Here is a 13,627-nt window from a genome sequence, read left to right as displayed (position 1 = left end):
CTACTCCATTAACTGGGATTGCTATGAGGCACGGACAAGAGTGAGAATGATTTTCCATCAGGTTTTGTTTTTCCAAAAATTAAACCAGTGATAGGTCTGATTTTATCTAAGTCCCAAGGTTCAGATATACAGATCTTGTTTCTCAATCTGCATTTCAATCACAGATGGGCCAAATGGGAGTGGATGCATTTGTTTTTGCAAAACTTTGTGCCAGGGTGTTTTTGCTTTGCAAATCAAGGAGGGTTCAGATCCATTTTCCAAAACTTTGGGTATGTCAGTCAGATAAATGGTTCTGGTTTTGGCACATACCCGATTTACAATCTTTATCTGCAGATAAAGGGCCATATTCATTACTGGCATAAGCAGGCACAGCTCTGTTAATGTCAATGCATTGCTCCTGCTTACACCAGCAGGGTATTTGGTCCAGCACCCTGTGTTCTGGTTCAGCAGTATGCTAAGCACATTTTCACTCAACTAGAACAACATCAAGTAAAGCCTCACCACTGAATATGTCCCGCACAGAAAAGGTCTCTACCTCATTCAAGCGTCCTACTATGAAGTGTTTAGAGTCAACACAGGCAAAGTAAAGCCTGTAGAATAATCACTAATAATTTGAGATGTAGAATAGTGACAGATTACACTACTTCACTGTTAAGCTTGACTAGCCATTAGTGTCCATGTATTCCGTGTCACAATATAGTGCCTAAAACAAGGGGTGCTGGAACAATTTTTATAGTGGGGATGCTGTCAGCCATTGAACCAAACTGCGAACCATGTATATGATGGAAACCACTTCAAGCCCGAGGGTGCAGCTGCACCCTCAGCATCTCTAGTTCCAGCACCTGTGCCTAAAACAAGTATCTATCACCAACAGTAACACCGAATTTCATGGACGTGCTAGTTCTTCTCATCAGGTTGTAATGGCTTAAAAAAGGAATAAATATCCTTAAACACAAACAGTAGGAATCTTTTTCAATAATATGTGGATGTTCAAAACCAAACCAACAAGAATAAAACCCAAACCAAAAATATTCTGCAGAAATTCAGCTGCAATTAAATCTCCCTTGAATATTCCTTGGCCAGGGGGAGGAACCAGGTTTGTTTTACTACTGGGCAGTGTAATTTGATTATTATTTTAGCCAAAGCAGTTTCTATTAAGTATAAGTTAATTTAGAGCCCTGGGGTAAAATTTTCAAAAGCACCTAAGTGATTTAGGAGCCTAAGGGCCAGGTGTCATAGGCAGTTAGGCATCTGAAGATGCAGATACAGCTAGGCACCTACTGGAGTTTCCATAAGCACCTAGGTACCTAATTTCCATTGAAATCAGGCACCCCCCTCAATCATTAGGCACCTAAATATCTTGGAAAATCTGGCCTTAAATCACCATTAAAAATGGGACGTAGACACTTTAAAAGCTGTACCCTCATTGTGTACGGAGAAATGGCACCATGAGAAGTGGAGCTAGCCAGACTGAAATCTACAAACAATTTAGAAGAAAAGGATTTCACTGACGGTAACATACACATACCAAAAATTATAGCCAGATCCTGCAATCCACAATTATACAGTGCCGACAAGCAAAAATGGCACAAGCTCCCTCCCCCGCCCTTGCTTTACAACACATCCTTTTAAGAGTGCTCTGCTGTATTTTACATTTTAGGATGCAGCAAGAGGATTCCTGCTATGCATCCATTTTAAGAGCAATCTCCCCACTTCACCTCCTATTGTTTGTTACACAGACTCATGTTTAGAATGTAAACTCCTTGGGTCAGGCCCCATGTTTCTGTTTCTCTATGTCCTTGCACAGTGCCTAGCACAATGCAATTATTAACTATTATTTACATTATAACCCTGTTCTGATGCCTAAGTCAGAAGCAGGGCCCCACTGTGCTCGGTGTTGTACAGCCATAACGGAGAAGACATTTCTTGCGCCAACAGCTTACAATCTAAATAGACACAACATGGATGTGTCAGAGAAGGAAGAGAAGTGTGACAGAAGTAGGATCACATGGTTGCCTATATTCTCTTACTGGAGGTATCAAAGGATTATTGTTTTATATCAGGTAAGTGAAGAAGAGATGTTAATGAGTCACTAACAGGCCATTTGCCTGGGAGGGACTAGTCCTTTGGGGGCCATCTGAACAATATTGCAATGCAAATATTATTAATATTAACAACAATAATACTTATTAACTAGCTTACAGCATTGAATGACCACATTTCTTGGATTCTAAGAACTTTCTTTCCACTTTATAATAAAGTCTCTTTTGGAAAATGATCAAAACTCAGATTAAAAAGTATAGTCCAGCAAATTCCAGCATCGCTCTTGACTGAGGTGAGTAGGTATCTTTACATCCCCAACACTGGCATCCATAAATGCACTAGGAGGTATTAATCTCTACGGTTTAAAGCTCCCTTTTTGCTTGCCTGGTGTACTTGGCAGGCAATGATCCTACGGCTCCACTTGAAATAAACTGCCAATAATTCTGGTGGTCAGGCCAAATTCCATCTTTCCTTTAGTAAGAGAGACATGACAATTAACACGTATGTTCACAGGTGTATGAAGTATTGTGGGGGAAACATACCGTTCTTTACTGGCTGCTGTGTTTGTCTGCATAGAGACAATCCATGGTCTCTGTGCAATTAACCGGCTGATAGCACTGGGGGCTGTCTATCAAGTGCACAGAAGGCTAAGATAATAAAAACACAGTGCATTTCTACTACGCTTTGTATACAAATGCACACCTCCTGGTCAATAGGTTTGAGGCACCAAAATAAAACAAATTTCTCCTCTAGCTGTTGACGTGCTATCTTTTAGTTGTAAGAATATTTAGAGGTAGTGGAATGTATTAGTAGTATCAACAGCTACTATGCAAACAGCACCTTTTAAGCACTTTACAAACTACAGCCAACATTTTTAGAAGTTTTGACAGACTTTCAAATGCAGCACCCAAAAATGGAGGCCTCCAGACATCTAGGCCCAGACCCACAAAGGTATTTAGGCTCCAACTGAATTGAAATTGAAATCAATGGAAGGTAGGGGCCCAAATACCTTTGTGGATCTGGGTCCTAGTGCCTGGGACCACTTCCTTCCCCCATTCCTTATCACCTCTGAAAATTAGGCACAAAGTGTCTCCAGTGGAGCACATAACATATAACTGTATATTCTTATGAGAATCATTTCACCAACCACTGAAAGGGTGGAGGCAGTGTAGCAGATAGACGACCAATACAAAACACATTGCACAGAAGCAGGAGGAAGAATATTTTGGCTTGTAAATGCCAAGGATTTACATCATGGGATATATTATATTTACAAGGAGCAAATAGGATCTCAGCTTTTAAGGTCTTACTCAAAAATATCCAAAACCATGAGCTAAACAGGGCTCAATTTCTCTGCACTACTGGGTTGCCTTTAGGTCTATGTATGCTACTGTCAAAGGCCAGTTAAATTCACGATGGATCTCAGATAAAAGATGAAGAGCAAATATAGCATCCACTGTGGATTGCCTGGCAGTGAAGCCCAATTGCTCTGGGAGATGGAGTTTCACAAGGCAAGGCTGGAGCCAGGTGAGTAGGACATGTGTGATGACTTTTCCAAGAACAGAGGGCAGAGTCAATTGACCTATAGTTACCACATTCAATGCGGGGGCTGTTCCCCACTTACAGAGCAGAATAACGATCCCTTCCTTCCACTCTGCTAGTAACTTCCCAGTAGTCCAAGCCCAGACAAAAAGTTGGTGTAATGGTACAGTTATAGGCTCTATGGCACATCTGAGAAATTCAGGCATTATGCTATCAGGTCCGGTAGCATGCCCGCTTCGCAGTTTCTTTAGAGTGAACCTCTTCCAATGTAGGTACATTTACAAAAGTTTGCAGGACTTCTTCTTGGATAAAGTACATTTTACCATCAGCCTTGTTTGTCAGCAAAGATCCTGCAAAAAGTTCATTTTTGGATCGAAATGACTGTATAGCTTTGAATGCCTGTCGAAATTTATTAGGTCTCCTTCCCTCTTCTGCCTCTTTTGTCAAGTTCTCAAAATAAGCTTCAGGAGGCACTTTTGCTCACACTCAAAAAATACCTTGTAAACATTATAATCATGGCACTGTCTATTTCTTTTGCAATATTTGAAACGTCCCATTGTACAGCTGGAGGCATCACTTGTAGCATTTCAGTTCTGGGATGGCATCTACTGCTGTTCAGATGATTGTGCTTATGACTGTCCAAGCTAATTCTACATCATCTGGGAGAGTGCCAAGTGTGTCTAATTTGTTTCTCCACTGAGACAGACTACTTATTAGCAAGTACTGAATTTTTACAGATGCCTTGTGCTTTATGTATCACGAGGAGGACACTTTTATGTTAAAAGAGAGGAGTAATTGGCATTTTAGCAACAAAGTGACAATGATCAGGGCTTATGCACCTCTGTAGACCCAGTATGACCTTACTATACTACGATTCTGATCAATATATGGTCCAGCTTCTCCCTTGTCCACCCATCATTGAATATCCACATCTCTTGACAGATATCTAGGTGCCTGAACCAACTGCCAGTGTTGGTAATGCTATGAAAAGCACAAAAGAAGAGTAATCTCACCGAGCTGTCATTTATTGTTCCAGAGGAAAATGGCCCAAAAACGGTTTTGAAGCCATTTCTGGGACAACTTGGTGCAGCGTTCATATTTACGAGTACAATAAGTTCGTCGTGCAGTGGAACAGATTGCATCACAGCTGCTAGCTGCTAATAAAATTCATCTTCATTAGCATCTGTAGCTTCCTCAGTGGCAGCACAGGCTACATTGATGGACAGCTGCCCATGGCGATGCCTCAACCTGGCATATAACAGTCAATCAGAAATAGGGTGCTACATTGTAAGTCAACCACACTAGGGTTCAAACTCATGGTTCATCTGTGTGTAGGTAGATCCAATGCTGTGCTTAAACATGATGGTTACAAATCATATTTTCAATCCAAAGGTAGAGAGAATCATATGATAAGTATGGGGGGGGGGGTATAGGTGTATGCGTGGTGGGGGAATTTGCAGAAATGAGACTTGCACAAAGGGAAAGAGACATTCATTTGTCAGCGTCGTCTGTGCAATGTTGCACACTCAACTCTCATTAAAAGTAATGGGAGCTGTATGCACTTCCCACCATAGTATACTGAAAACTATGCTGTTTAAATAAATGTACACAAGAAAAATACGCGCAAAAGTCTTATTGCTCTAAGGGTATATCTGCACTGGAGCTGGAGTTGTAATTTCCAGTTTGGGCAGATATATCTGCACTACCACTGAGCAAGCTAGCATACTAAAGATAGAAGTATATCCATGGCTGCATGGGTGGTGGGAGAGGCTAGTCACCTCGAGCACACACCTAGGGTTTTAGATGGGATTGTATTGTGGGGGCGAGCCTCTCCTGCCACTCACGCAGCTGCAGCTAGGCTGCTCATTTTAGCGAGCTAGCTCAGTCAAACCTAGAACTGCTACATCTATTACACCTCCCAGCTACAGCATGGGTATATCCTAAATCAAACAGTGTGTCACTTCTGAATCGATCACCAGCTACACAGAAACAACAAGGAATCCGGTGGCACCTTGAAGACTAACAGATTTATTTGAGCATGAGCTTTCATGGGTAAAAACCCCACTTCTTCAGGTGCATGGCCATGAAGTGGGGTTTTTACCCACAAAAGCTTATGCTCAAATAAATCTGATCTGGCTACTGGCTGGCCTGGGTGCTTTTACAGATTTATACACCTTCATGGTATCACTAGCCAATCTTCACCGCATGATTACTTTCCTTTTTAATTGGCTCTTTTCTCATCAGCAAATTTAATTAACTGACTTAAGGGATGCTAGAGCAAGCAAAACCTAAAAGAAAAAAAGGAAGTGGCTTTAGTTCATTTGCAAGAATGAACCAATTAAGCCACACTATACCCCAGTGATTCAGGAAAGGCAATGTAGGGAACACTTACCCAACACAGAAATGCAGCCACCCTTGGAGTAGTCACAGCTGCTTAACTTTATTTATTTAAAAGCACACACTGACATGACATGAAATTGGACTAAATTTTCTACTGGTTTAAATGGATGCAACTGCACTGATGTCAATGGAGTTTTGCCCATTTACACTAGCAAAGAATTTGGCCCAGAGTCCTTACCATCACCAAGTCCACTGGACTATGTTATTTCCATGATATCCATTCTCCACTTGCTTCTACGTGGCTATATAGGATTCCTTCTTCACCACTCTTCATAACAGGCCAGGTTTTGATACCCCTTGCTAGCACGGAATAGGACAATGGAAAGGCAGCGTAGTCTTTGTGGCTAGGGGATGACAGCAGGTTCTAATGCTGGTTCTGTAACTGACCTGTGATGTAACCTTGGGCAAGTCAGTTCACCCTCTGTACCTCTGCTCTGCTTCCCCTTCCACACTTTGTCTCTCTCTTTTCTAGACTGTAAGCTCTGCAGGGCAGATGCCGTCTCTCACCATGGGTTCGTATAGCACAATGGGGCCCTGATCTTGGCTGGAACCTCTAGGCATTACTGCAATATCAACAGCAACAGGGTTACTCAGAGTGATACACTACTCAACATGAGGAAGGTTATCAGAATCTGGCCCTATCGATCTCGTCAAGGACATGTACTCCATGCCACTGTGTTCTGATGAAGTAGTAGATAATCACAGGCCAGCGATTTCAAAAATGACTATTTTGTGCGCTCTGGTACAACGCGGTGATGTGATCATTTCAAAGATCATCAGTTAAATCTAACTGCTGTGTAAGAACATGTGACAGTTTATTTTTATGAATCAGTTAACTTTTGATTAACTCATTATAAAAAAAAAAAGGATCCATAATAAAAGGTCAGCCATCCAACCACCTGACACCAACTTAATTTGCTCTAATGAATTGCGTTGTATTTCATTCCTTGTTCCTGATCATAGGGAGCTGGTATTCTGTAGGTAAGGACTGGAGTATTGCACTCCTGAAGAAAGAGATCACCTGACTGAAGATTCCAGGAACAAATTCATTATTACACATGAAAGGGAACATTCAAGATGGCCTGCATGTAAAGACATGCTTAAATATAGCCTTTTTGCTGTGGAAATTTCTGTGCATGAAGGGCAAGATTTAAAATGCTGATCAGCTTTTTTCACTGACTTGACAGCCGTTTCTGCCATGTAAGAAATACAGAGCTTTGTAATAATATTTTTGGGTGCAGATTCTCTTTTTAATGGCTCAGAAACATTGTCGGAACATTACAAAAAAAAATCCTTCCCTCTTTTCCTTTAACTCACGGAGCATAAACTCCGCTTATGGCCCTTGCTTGACTGCAGGACTGGGGCACATCAAGTTTCAGGATCTCTACAAGGCTGCAGAAGAGGCCACCCACAGTGGCAGCCCCTGTGCTCCCTCAGCTCTAGGGACTGCTCACTCCTGCTCCTCCCAGAGACCACAATGCCAAAAGTGGGGCAGGTGGGGTGAAGAGCAGATGGACTCATGGCCATGGAGGGAGCAATTAATTGCATCCCAATGTCTAAGGCAAAATTCACCCCCTATACAGCGCTGGGAGAGACTGTGCCTGCCTGAGACAGTGCTCCTCCAGGGACCATTTGGCTCCACACTGCCCTCTGCACCACAGTGGCATGAATGCTACCATCTAGTCCAGTGTAACAACTGGGACCGAATCCTATTTGCATTATAATTTTTAGCAAAGCCATTGTCACCATTCACAAAATCAATTTCACAGAGAATGCTTGGGCATGAATTTTGCTCTTGATTACCCCAGTGCAACTGCACTGGTGCAGACAAGAGCAGAATTTGGTTTTTAATGCTTCTGAGCATGGCATTAAAAAGTGGAAATGAAAGTTAAAGAACAATTCAAAACGGCATCTGGTGCGGTTTTTTGTATTCTTGAATTTGGTATTTTCTCCTCCTGGTAAAGAAAGCATGTATTAAAATATGACCAACAGATGTGGTCTTTATACAACTCTGTTCTTTTCTACAACTTGTTTGCCCACAGAAATATCATTCAAACTCATACTACTGAAGACAATTGGGAGAGTGGACTGCTCAGTCGATGAATAGTGAGTTATGCAGCCTTTCACTTCTAGGTTACTAGTTCAAATACGACAGAGGTCAACAGAGACCAAAATTCCCATCATCCAATGGCTGTTCAGTGGCCAACTGAGATGAGCCAGTGGTCTCTGCCTGATTCTTAGTGAACAGATGTCCATACCATAAAATCATCACAACAGGCATCGTGTCAGTTGACTTGGGCTTGTGGAGCTATAAAATTGCCGTGTAGACATCCAGGCTCTTGGGCTGGTGGCCTGCTTGTGGGGTTCCAGGGCTCAGGCTAGAGCCCAAGCCCAGACATCTACATTACCATTTTATAGCCCCGCAGCCCAAGTCTGAGGCCGCTGACACAGGCCAGGAGTGGGTGTTTTTTTGAAGTCTAGCCATACCCTTTATTGGCAGTCTCAGCCAACAAGCCAAGGACTGAAGAGGCATGAAAATCCAAACTACCCTCTTCATTCCTTTTGCTACAATAGAAAACCCATAAAAACAGATGCTTCAGGTCTGGGTTAAGACACTTCGAAAGGTAGCACATGGAAGCCTGCACTGCCATTTCTTGTACTGCATATACTGTGCAACTACTAAGAAGGCTGCAGTTTGCAAGGGTGTGTCTGCCCTTAGAAACTTCTTAAATGTTTTTCCACAATAATACATCTTTTCCAGTGCTATCAACCAGATAAGCCACAACATAGACCAGGAGCAGTCATTTTTACCACTATGTTATCTAACCCTGCTCTGAGAAACTTTTGTGTGTGTCAGTTTCCATTGCATGTTTTCATAACTGAAGTAAGCAAATCCCAAATTCAACAATGCAAAAACCCACCAAAACACCACCTGGACATTTGTCATCAATCTCTTTTCAGAGTGTTACAAAAATCCAAAGAGTCAACAATAAATCTCAGCACTTACTTTGGAAGCTCAGTACCTTAATAGTGTCCCTTTAAAAATACAGCCATAAACAAACCAATTTATATAACAGTGGTATAATGGGCTAGCACAAGACGTGCACAATCCTCAAAGTAAAAATTATGTGGAGTCGCAAAATGAGTATTGTTGTAAGGTCTAGGTTGATCATCAGATACTTCCTTCCACCTATCTCTCATTCCTCTGACTTCTCCAGGAAGCACTTTAGGACCCAGTTCAATTAGCCTGCCTCTCTTCTCAGTGGAAATGCTTTCCCAGTAGCACCAATTAAGAGTGAAACTGACAAGGTGAGTTCCTAGACAGTTCCATATTACAGGTGACAACACCAGGAAAGCTTCTGTGCAGAGAAGCGTGATGCTAATTAAGCTTCTCTAGAAATGACAGAGCTGACTGTCCCATAAATGTTAGCTTGCTGAAAAAGATGAAGACATTGCGTAGGCTAAAGTGCATGCATGGGGCAGCTAATTTGTTTACCTCGGAGACAGCCAAGATAGCATCAAATCAATAGCAAGAATGCTTTTACCTGTAAATACTAAGCTGGCATTTTCCAGTTCTTCTTGAGGAACCTTGAAACTGAAGGACTCATTGTAGAAGGGATCTATTGTACCCTTCATGCAAGAGGTTTTCTTGGTTTTGGCTAATTTTAATCCATGAACCAGCTGAATTTTCACAAAGGGATCTGAAAGAAACACAAACACAATTCCAGCTTTACAGGTGCAGCCAGTCAATGTTCCTGTCTCAGAAAGGTTCTGCACAGTTGGGACCAGAGTGTGGAGCGGCACTGTGGAGGAAAAATAGCTTTGGGGAGGGATCTGGACTCTTATCATGTCCAGGTACCAGGTGACTTGCAGTGGAGATGTACAAGTCTCAGGCAGCAGAATTCAGAATGTTTCTGTTGACTCTGCATGGAGTGCAACAAATGGTGACCTTGACAAAAGCCAGGTATGTTGTTCTCACTGACAGATGTCAATAGTCTGACAACAGCAGCAGCTGGAGTAGGGAGTGAGGGAACTATATCGTGAGGGAGAGGGAGAATCACCAGCTGCTAGAATGATGAAATAGACCTTTCTCCATACTCAGGTGAGGGGTGAGTGGGCATTGTCAAAAATCACACAGCAGAACAAGTTTTGCAGAATTAAACCGCCTTTATATTTAACACTCACACAACACTTTGTGTCTGCAAAGCACAGCACAAACATTGAGAAATAATCCTAAACCACAAAAGCAGAGGCAGGGATAGCATTTGGAAATTCCTGGTTCCCAATCCTAGGCTCCGGCCAGTAGATTTGGACTATCAATGTTTGATTTATATATATATTTTTAAAACCACATATATGAGAGCTTTTCAAAGCCATGCATTAATTTTAATGGGAACAAAGTGTCCAAATCATTTAGGTGGAATCAAAAAATGGCTGCCTAACTATATAGGACAATTTTAGAGCACACACAAACATGCAGGAGTGATCTGAGAAATACACTGCCCTTTACCTGAACCTTGGCTCATATCTGTCTGAAGAAGTTGTTTCGCTCGAATAATGTCTACATTCAGTCTTCCTGCACTGGGAAGGTAATTTAGTGATAGCAGCAGCTCTCCCAACTCGACTTCATTCTACAAGGAAAAGGAAATATGAGAATATATAACTGCAAAGTCAGCTAGAGAGACAACTGCAATTCAACCAACAAAAACAGATCCCCTAATGGACTGAAATGGCAGAAAAACATTTTAAGTCACATTCCATTTTCATCATCTTCAGGAACCATTTGGGGCCTTGCACTGAATAAGGTATAAATAAGCTTACGATCCCCTGCTAGTAGGTTTGCTTCACTATATTTACACATCAATCACTGAACATGGTTCCGTTTTAAAATTGCCATCATTACGCCGTAGTCTGCTTGTGACAGAGGGCTGGGAACCAAGAACTGAGCCAGCACTCTGGTCACTGAAACACCAATTAATTCTCCCCAGGGCCTAATTAGTGGATTACAATGGGCTGGAGGAGGACCAATGAGGAACTTGGCCCATTAACCCAGCAGGTTTAAGAAAGCACAGGAAGGCAGTGCAGGAGGGAGAATGAGAACCAGTCTCTGGAGAGAATGCTCTCTCCCCAGTAGAGACCTGAGGAGGAGAAACTGAAACCGTACCTAATATGGTGTGTGGAACGGTAAGGTGATGGGAAGAGCAAATGTGAATAAACTGCACTGGAGTGTTTAGCAGCTGAAGGGCCCTCATCGGCATAGCGAGAACACAAGGCAGGAATGGGTTGTCACCCTGTCAGAACTGTTTCAACGGGATGCACAAGGAGGAGGAATCGCAAGAGCTGTAATTTTCCTTTCTCGCATTTGAAGTTTTTCCATCTAGTCCTAACCTTAACAATTTAACATGACTGATCTGCGGTTAACATCCAAAATACTGGCCCAATCCTGCAAAACAGCCACACACAGAACTGCCATTGACGACCCTGGAAACTGTGGGCACGGAATGCTTAGAGAATCAGACTCTATGGGATTAAGTAGCATTTCCTTTGTGGTATAAGCTGACAATAGGGAGGAAATTCAGAGGTGGCATTCACTTACGAGCTTGTTCCCTTACTCCCTGATATTGCAGCATGTCATGCACTTATCTGAGAGCCGGGCTTACCAGTGTCCTTGCTATTCAGCAAACTGTGTTCTGACCTTAGCTTTATATAAACATAGCTGTTTATCCATTAATCCCACTTTCACTGACTTAACTGAAACAAGTAAAAGTGTCTGAGAGCAGATATTACTAAAAGCTGCCTAAAAGTGATTGCTTAAAATACTAATGATTGACATGCACTGCCTTTGAAGCTTCCTGATGCTGTTATTGTATGAGTGTGATGAAAATACGTATCCAGTGAGCACCATTGTTGGTTTTACATTCACCTTTCCGATACCTGCAATAACCATGGTATCTTTCTATTCTCACCACCAGAGCTGAGCCCACCCCAAAAACTCCCACATCCAAGTACTGGAGAAGTTCAGACCCAGGTCCCGATCTGATCTGTGTGGCCCATCTCAGCAAGGAAAAGGAGAGACAATGGTCCACAATCACTACAGAAAGGACAAGAACTTTTAAAGGCACCACCGCAAGAGATGTTATTAACCACAAGTGGACACAAATTACAACAGCAATTAGTGTTGTGGGAAATGTCTGTCACAAACCTGAAATTAGAGGCAAGTTTGCCAAAGTATACAAACCCAAGTCAAGTTTCAGGTAAACCCGGGCAGGGCACTGAACAAACTGGGGCTTGGATTCCAGTGAAATTGGCCAGCTAATCATTTTTCAGGGGGAAACTAGGCAAAATGTGACAGTTCCAGCTGAGTGTGGCATTTTGGGCTGAAATGAACCATAACACTCAGAACAAAACTCGAGCAGGTTTGGAGGCTTCCCCTGCTCAGGAGAGCTCCCTCCAGAAGTAAATAAAGCCTCGGCATTCCTTCTAGGTTTGGTAAGGACCCTCCATTTCCTGCCACCCTCCCCCATCCTCAGCTAGGAAACTCTAATCCCACCTGCGGCCTGCGGCAGAACATCACAGAGGTGGCTCCTGCTTCTTAACACAGGCCCTTTTTGACTTCCCTCATTAAAGATCCTAGGGCAGAAAATGAGTAGGGGCCATTAAATCTGGTATCCTGGTCCAATCCCAACTGTGGTAATTACATTCTGTCCACTCAGATTCCCCTGCAGTAGTTTCTCTTCTATATTGTTCTTATTGACGTTTCAGGACTACATGACAGAGATGCTTTTGGAACACAGGTAAACATGTAGTAGATTGAGCAAAGCTCTGCACTTCAGATCTGAACTGAATATGGCATTCTTTTCCACTTTATGCCCTAAATTAATGTTTAGCATCACTGTGGGTTAATTAATTAATTGTCTGGTTCCACCCCTAGAGGTGACTGCATTTCAGTAGCGAGTAACATAATTCCTGTGTATTTAAACCCACATTCTCCATTCTGCTAACGCAAGCCGAAATTAGTGACCTCGGAAACAAGCCAGGTGGTGTGGCAGTATCTGCCTCACCCCCCTGATTGCACAGTGACCTTTCCACTGTATGTCTGTGGGTCAAGGCTGGGAGGGGAGTGGCTAGCCTGGGAGGGAGAAGATGGGTAGATGGCACCATCTCCTCTCAAACCTGCATGAACTCCTTCATGGGGGGAAACACAGTCAGTATTTGGAGCAGCAACCAACAGGAAGAATATGGTAGCAGCGCCTACGGCAGAGGGATTTTCTGGCAGTGCCCACAGCCCTGCTTTATGAATAGGTGAGGGACAAAAGGTTAACCTGGAAGATTTAGGCAGACAAAACGTTACGTGACGTGGCACTGCACAACTTTTTCATTAAACAACCAGAACATACAAAATTAAGGTGGCACACATGAAACAGATCAGTAACGGACTAACTGCTGCTGGAATACCATGGCCATTTCTTTGATATCCACTACTGAAGGAGGATGTTGATAGATTGGAGAGAGTTAGAGATAAGCCACAAGAATGATTAAAAGACACTTTTTTTTAGTGCCTTTTAATGACAGACTCCAGGAGTTCAATCTATTTCGCCTAACACAGAAGGTTATGGGGTGATGATCACAGTCTAGGAGTACT

General features: G+C 42.6%; 1 protein-coding gene across 7 annotated transcripts in view; it reads right to left on the bottom strand.

Annotated features, from left to right (window-relative positions):
* Positions 1–13,627, bottom strand: part of SYT17 (synaptotagmin 17) — a 117,520-nt gene that overhangs the window by 24,569 nt on the left and 79,324 nt on the right. For all 7 annotated transcript variants that reach the window (XM_075132744.1, XM_048866857.2, XM_048866859.2 and 4 more), the window contains 2 exons: positions 10,496–10,616; positions 9,531–9,686 (listed from right to left, as the gene is read on the bottom strand). In XM_075132744.1, the coding sequence (XP_074988845.1) occupies positions 9,531–9,686; positions 10,496–10,616 (277 nt within the window). The remainder of the gene's footprint in view (positions 1–9,530; positions 9,687–10,495; positions 10,617–13,627) is intronic.

This window comes from Caretta caretta, chromosome 10, assembly GCF_965140235.1.
Source record: "Caretta caretta isolate rCarCar2 chromosome 10, rCarCar1.hap1, whole genome shotgun sequence".
NCBI lineage: Eukaryota > Metazoa > Chordata > Testudines > Cheloniidae > Caretta > Caretta caretta.
This window is presented reverse-complemented; position numbering and strand designations above follow the sequence as displayed.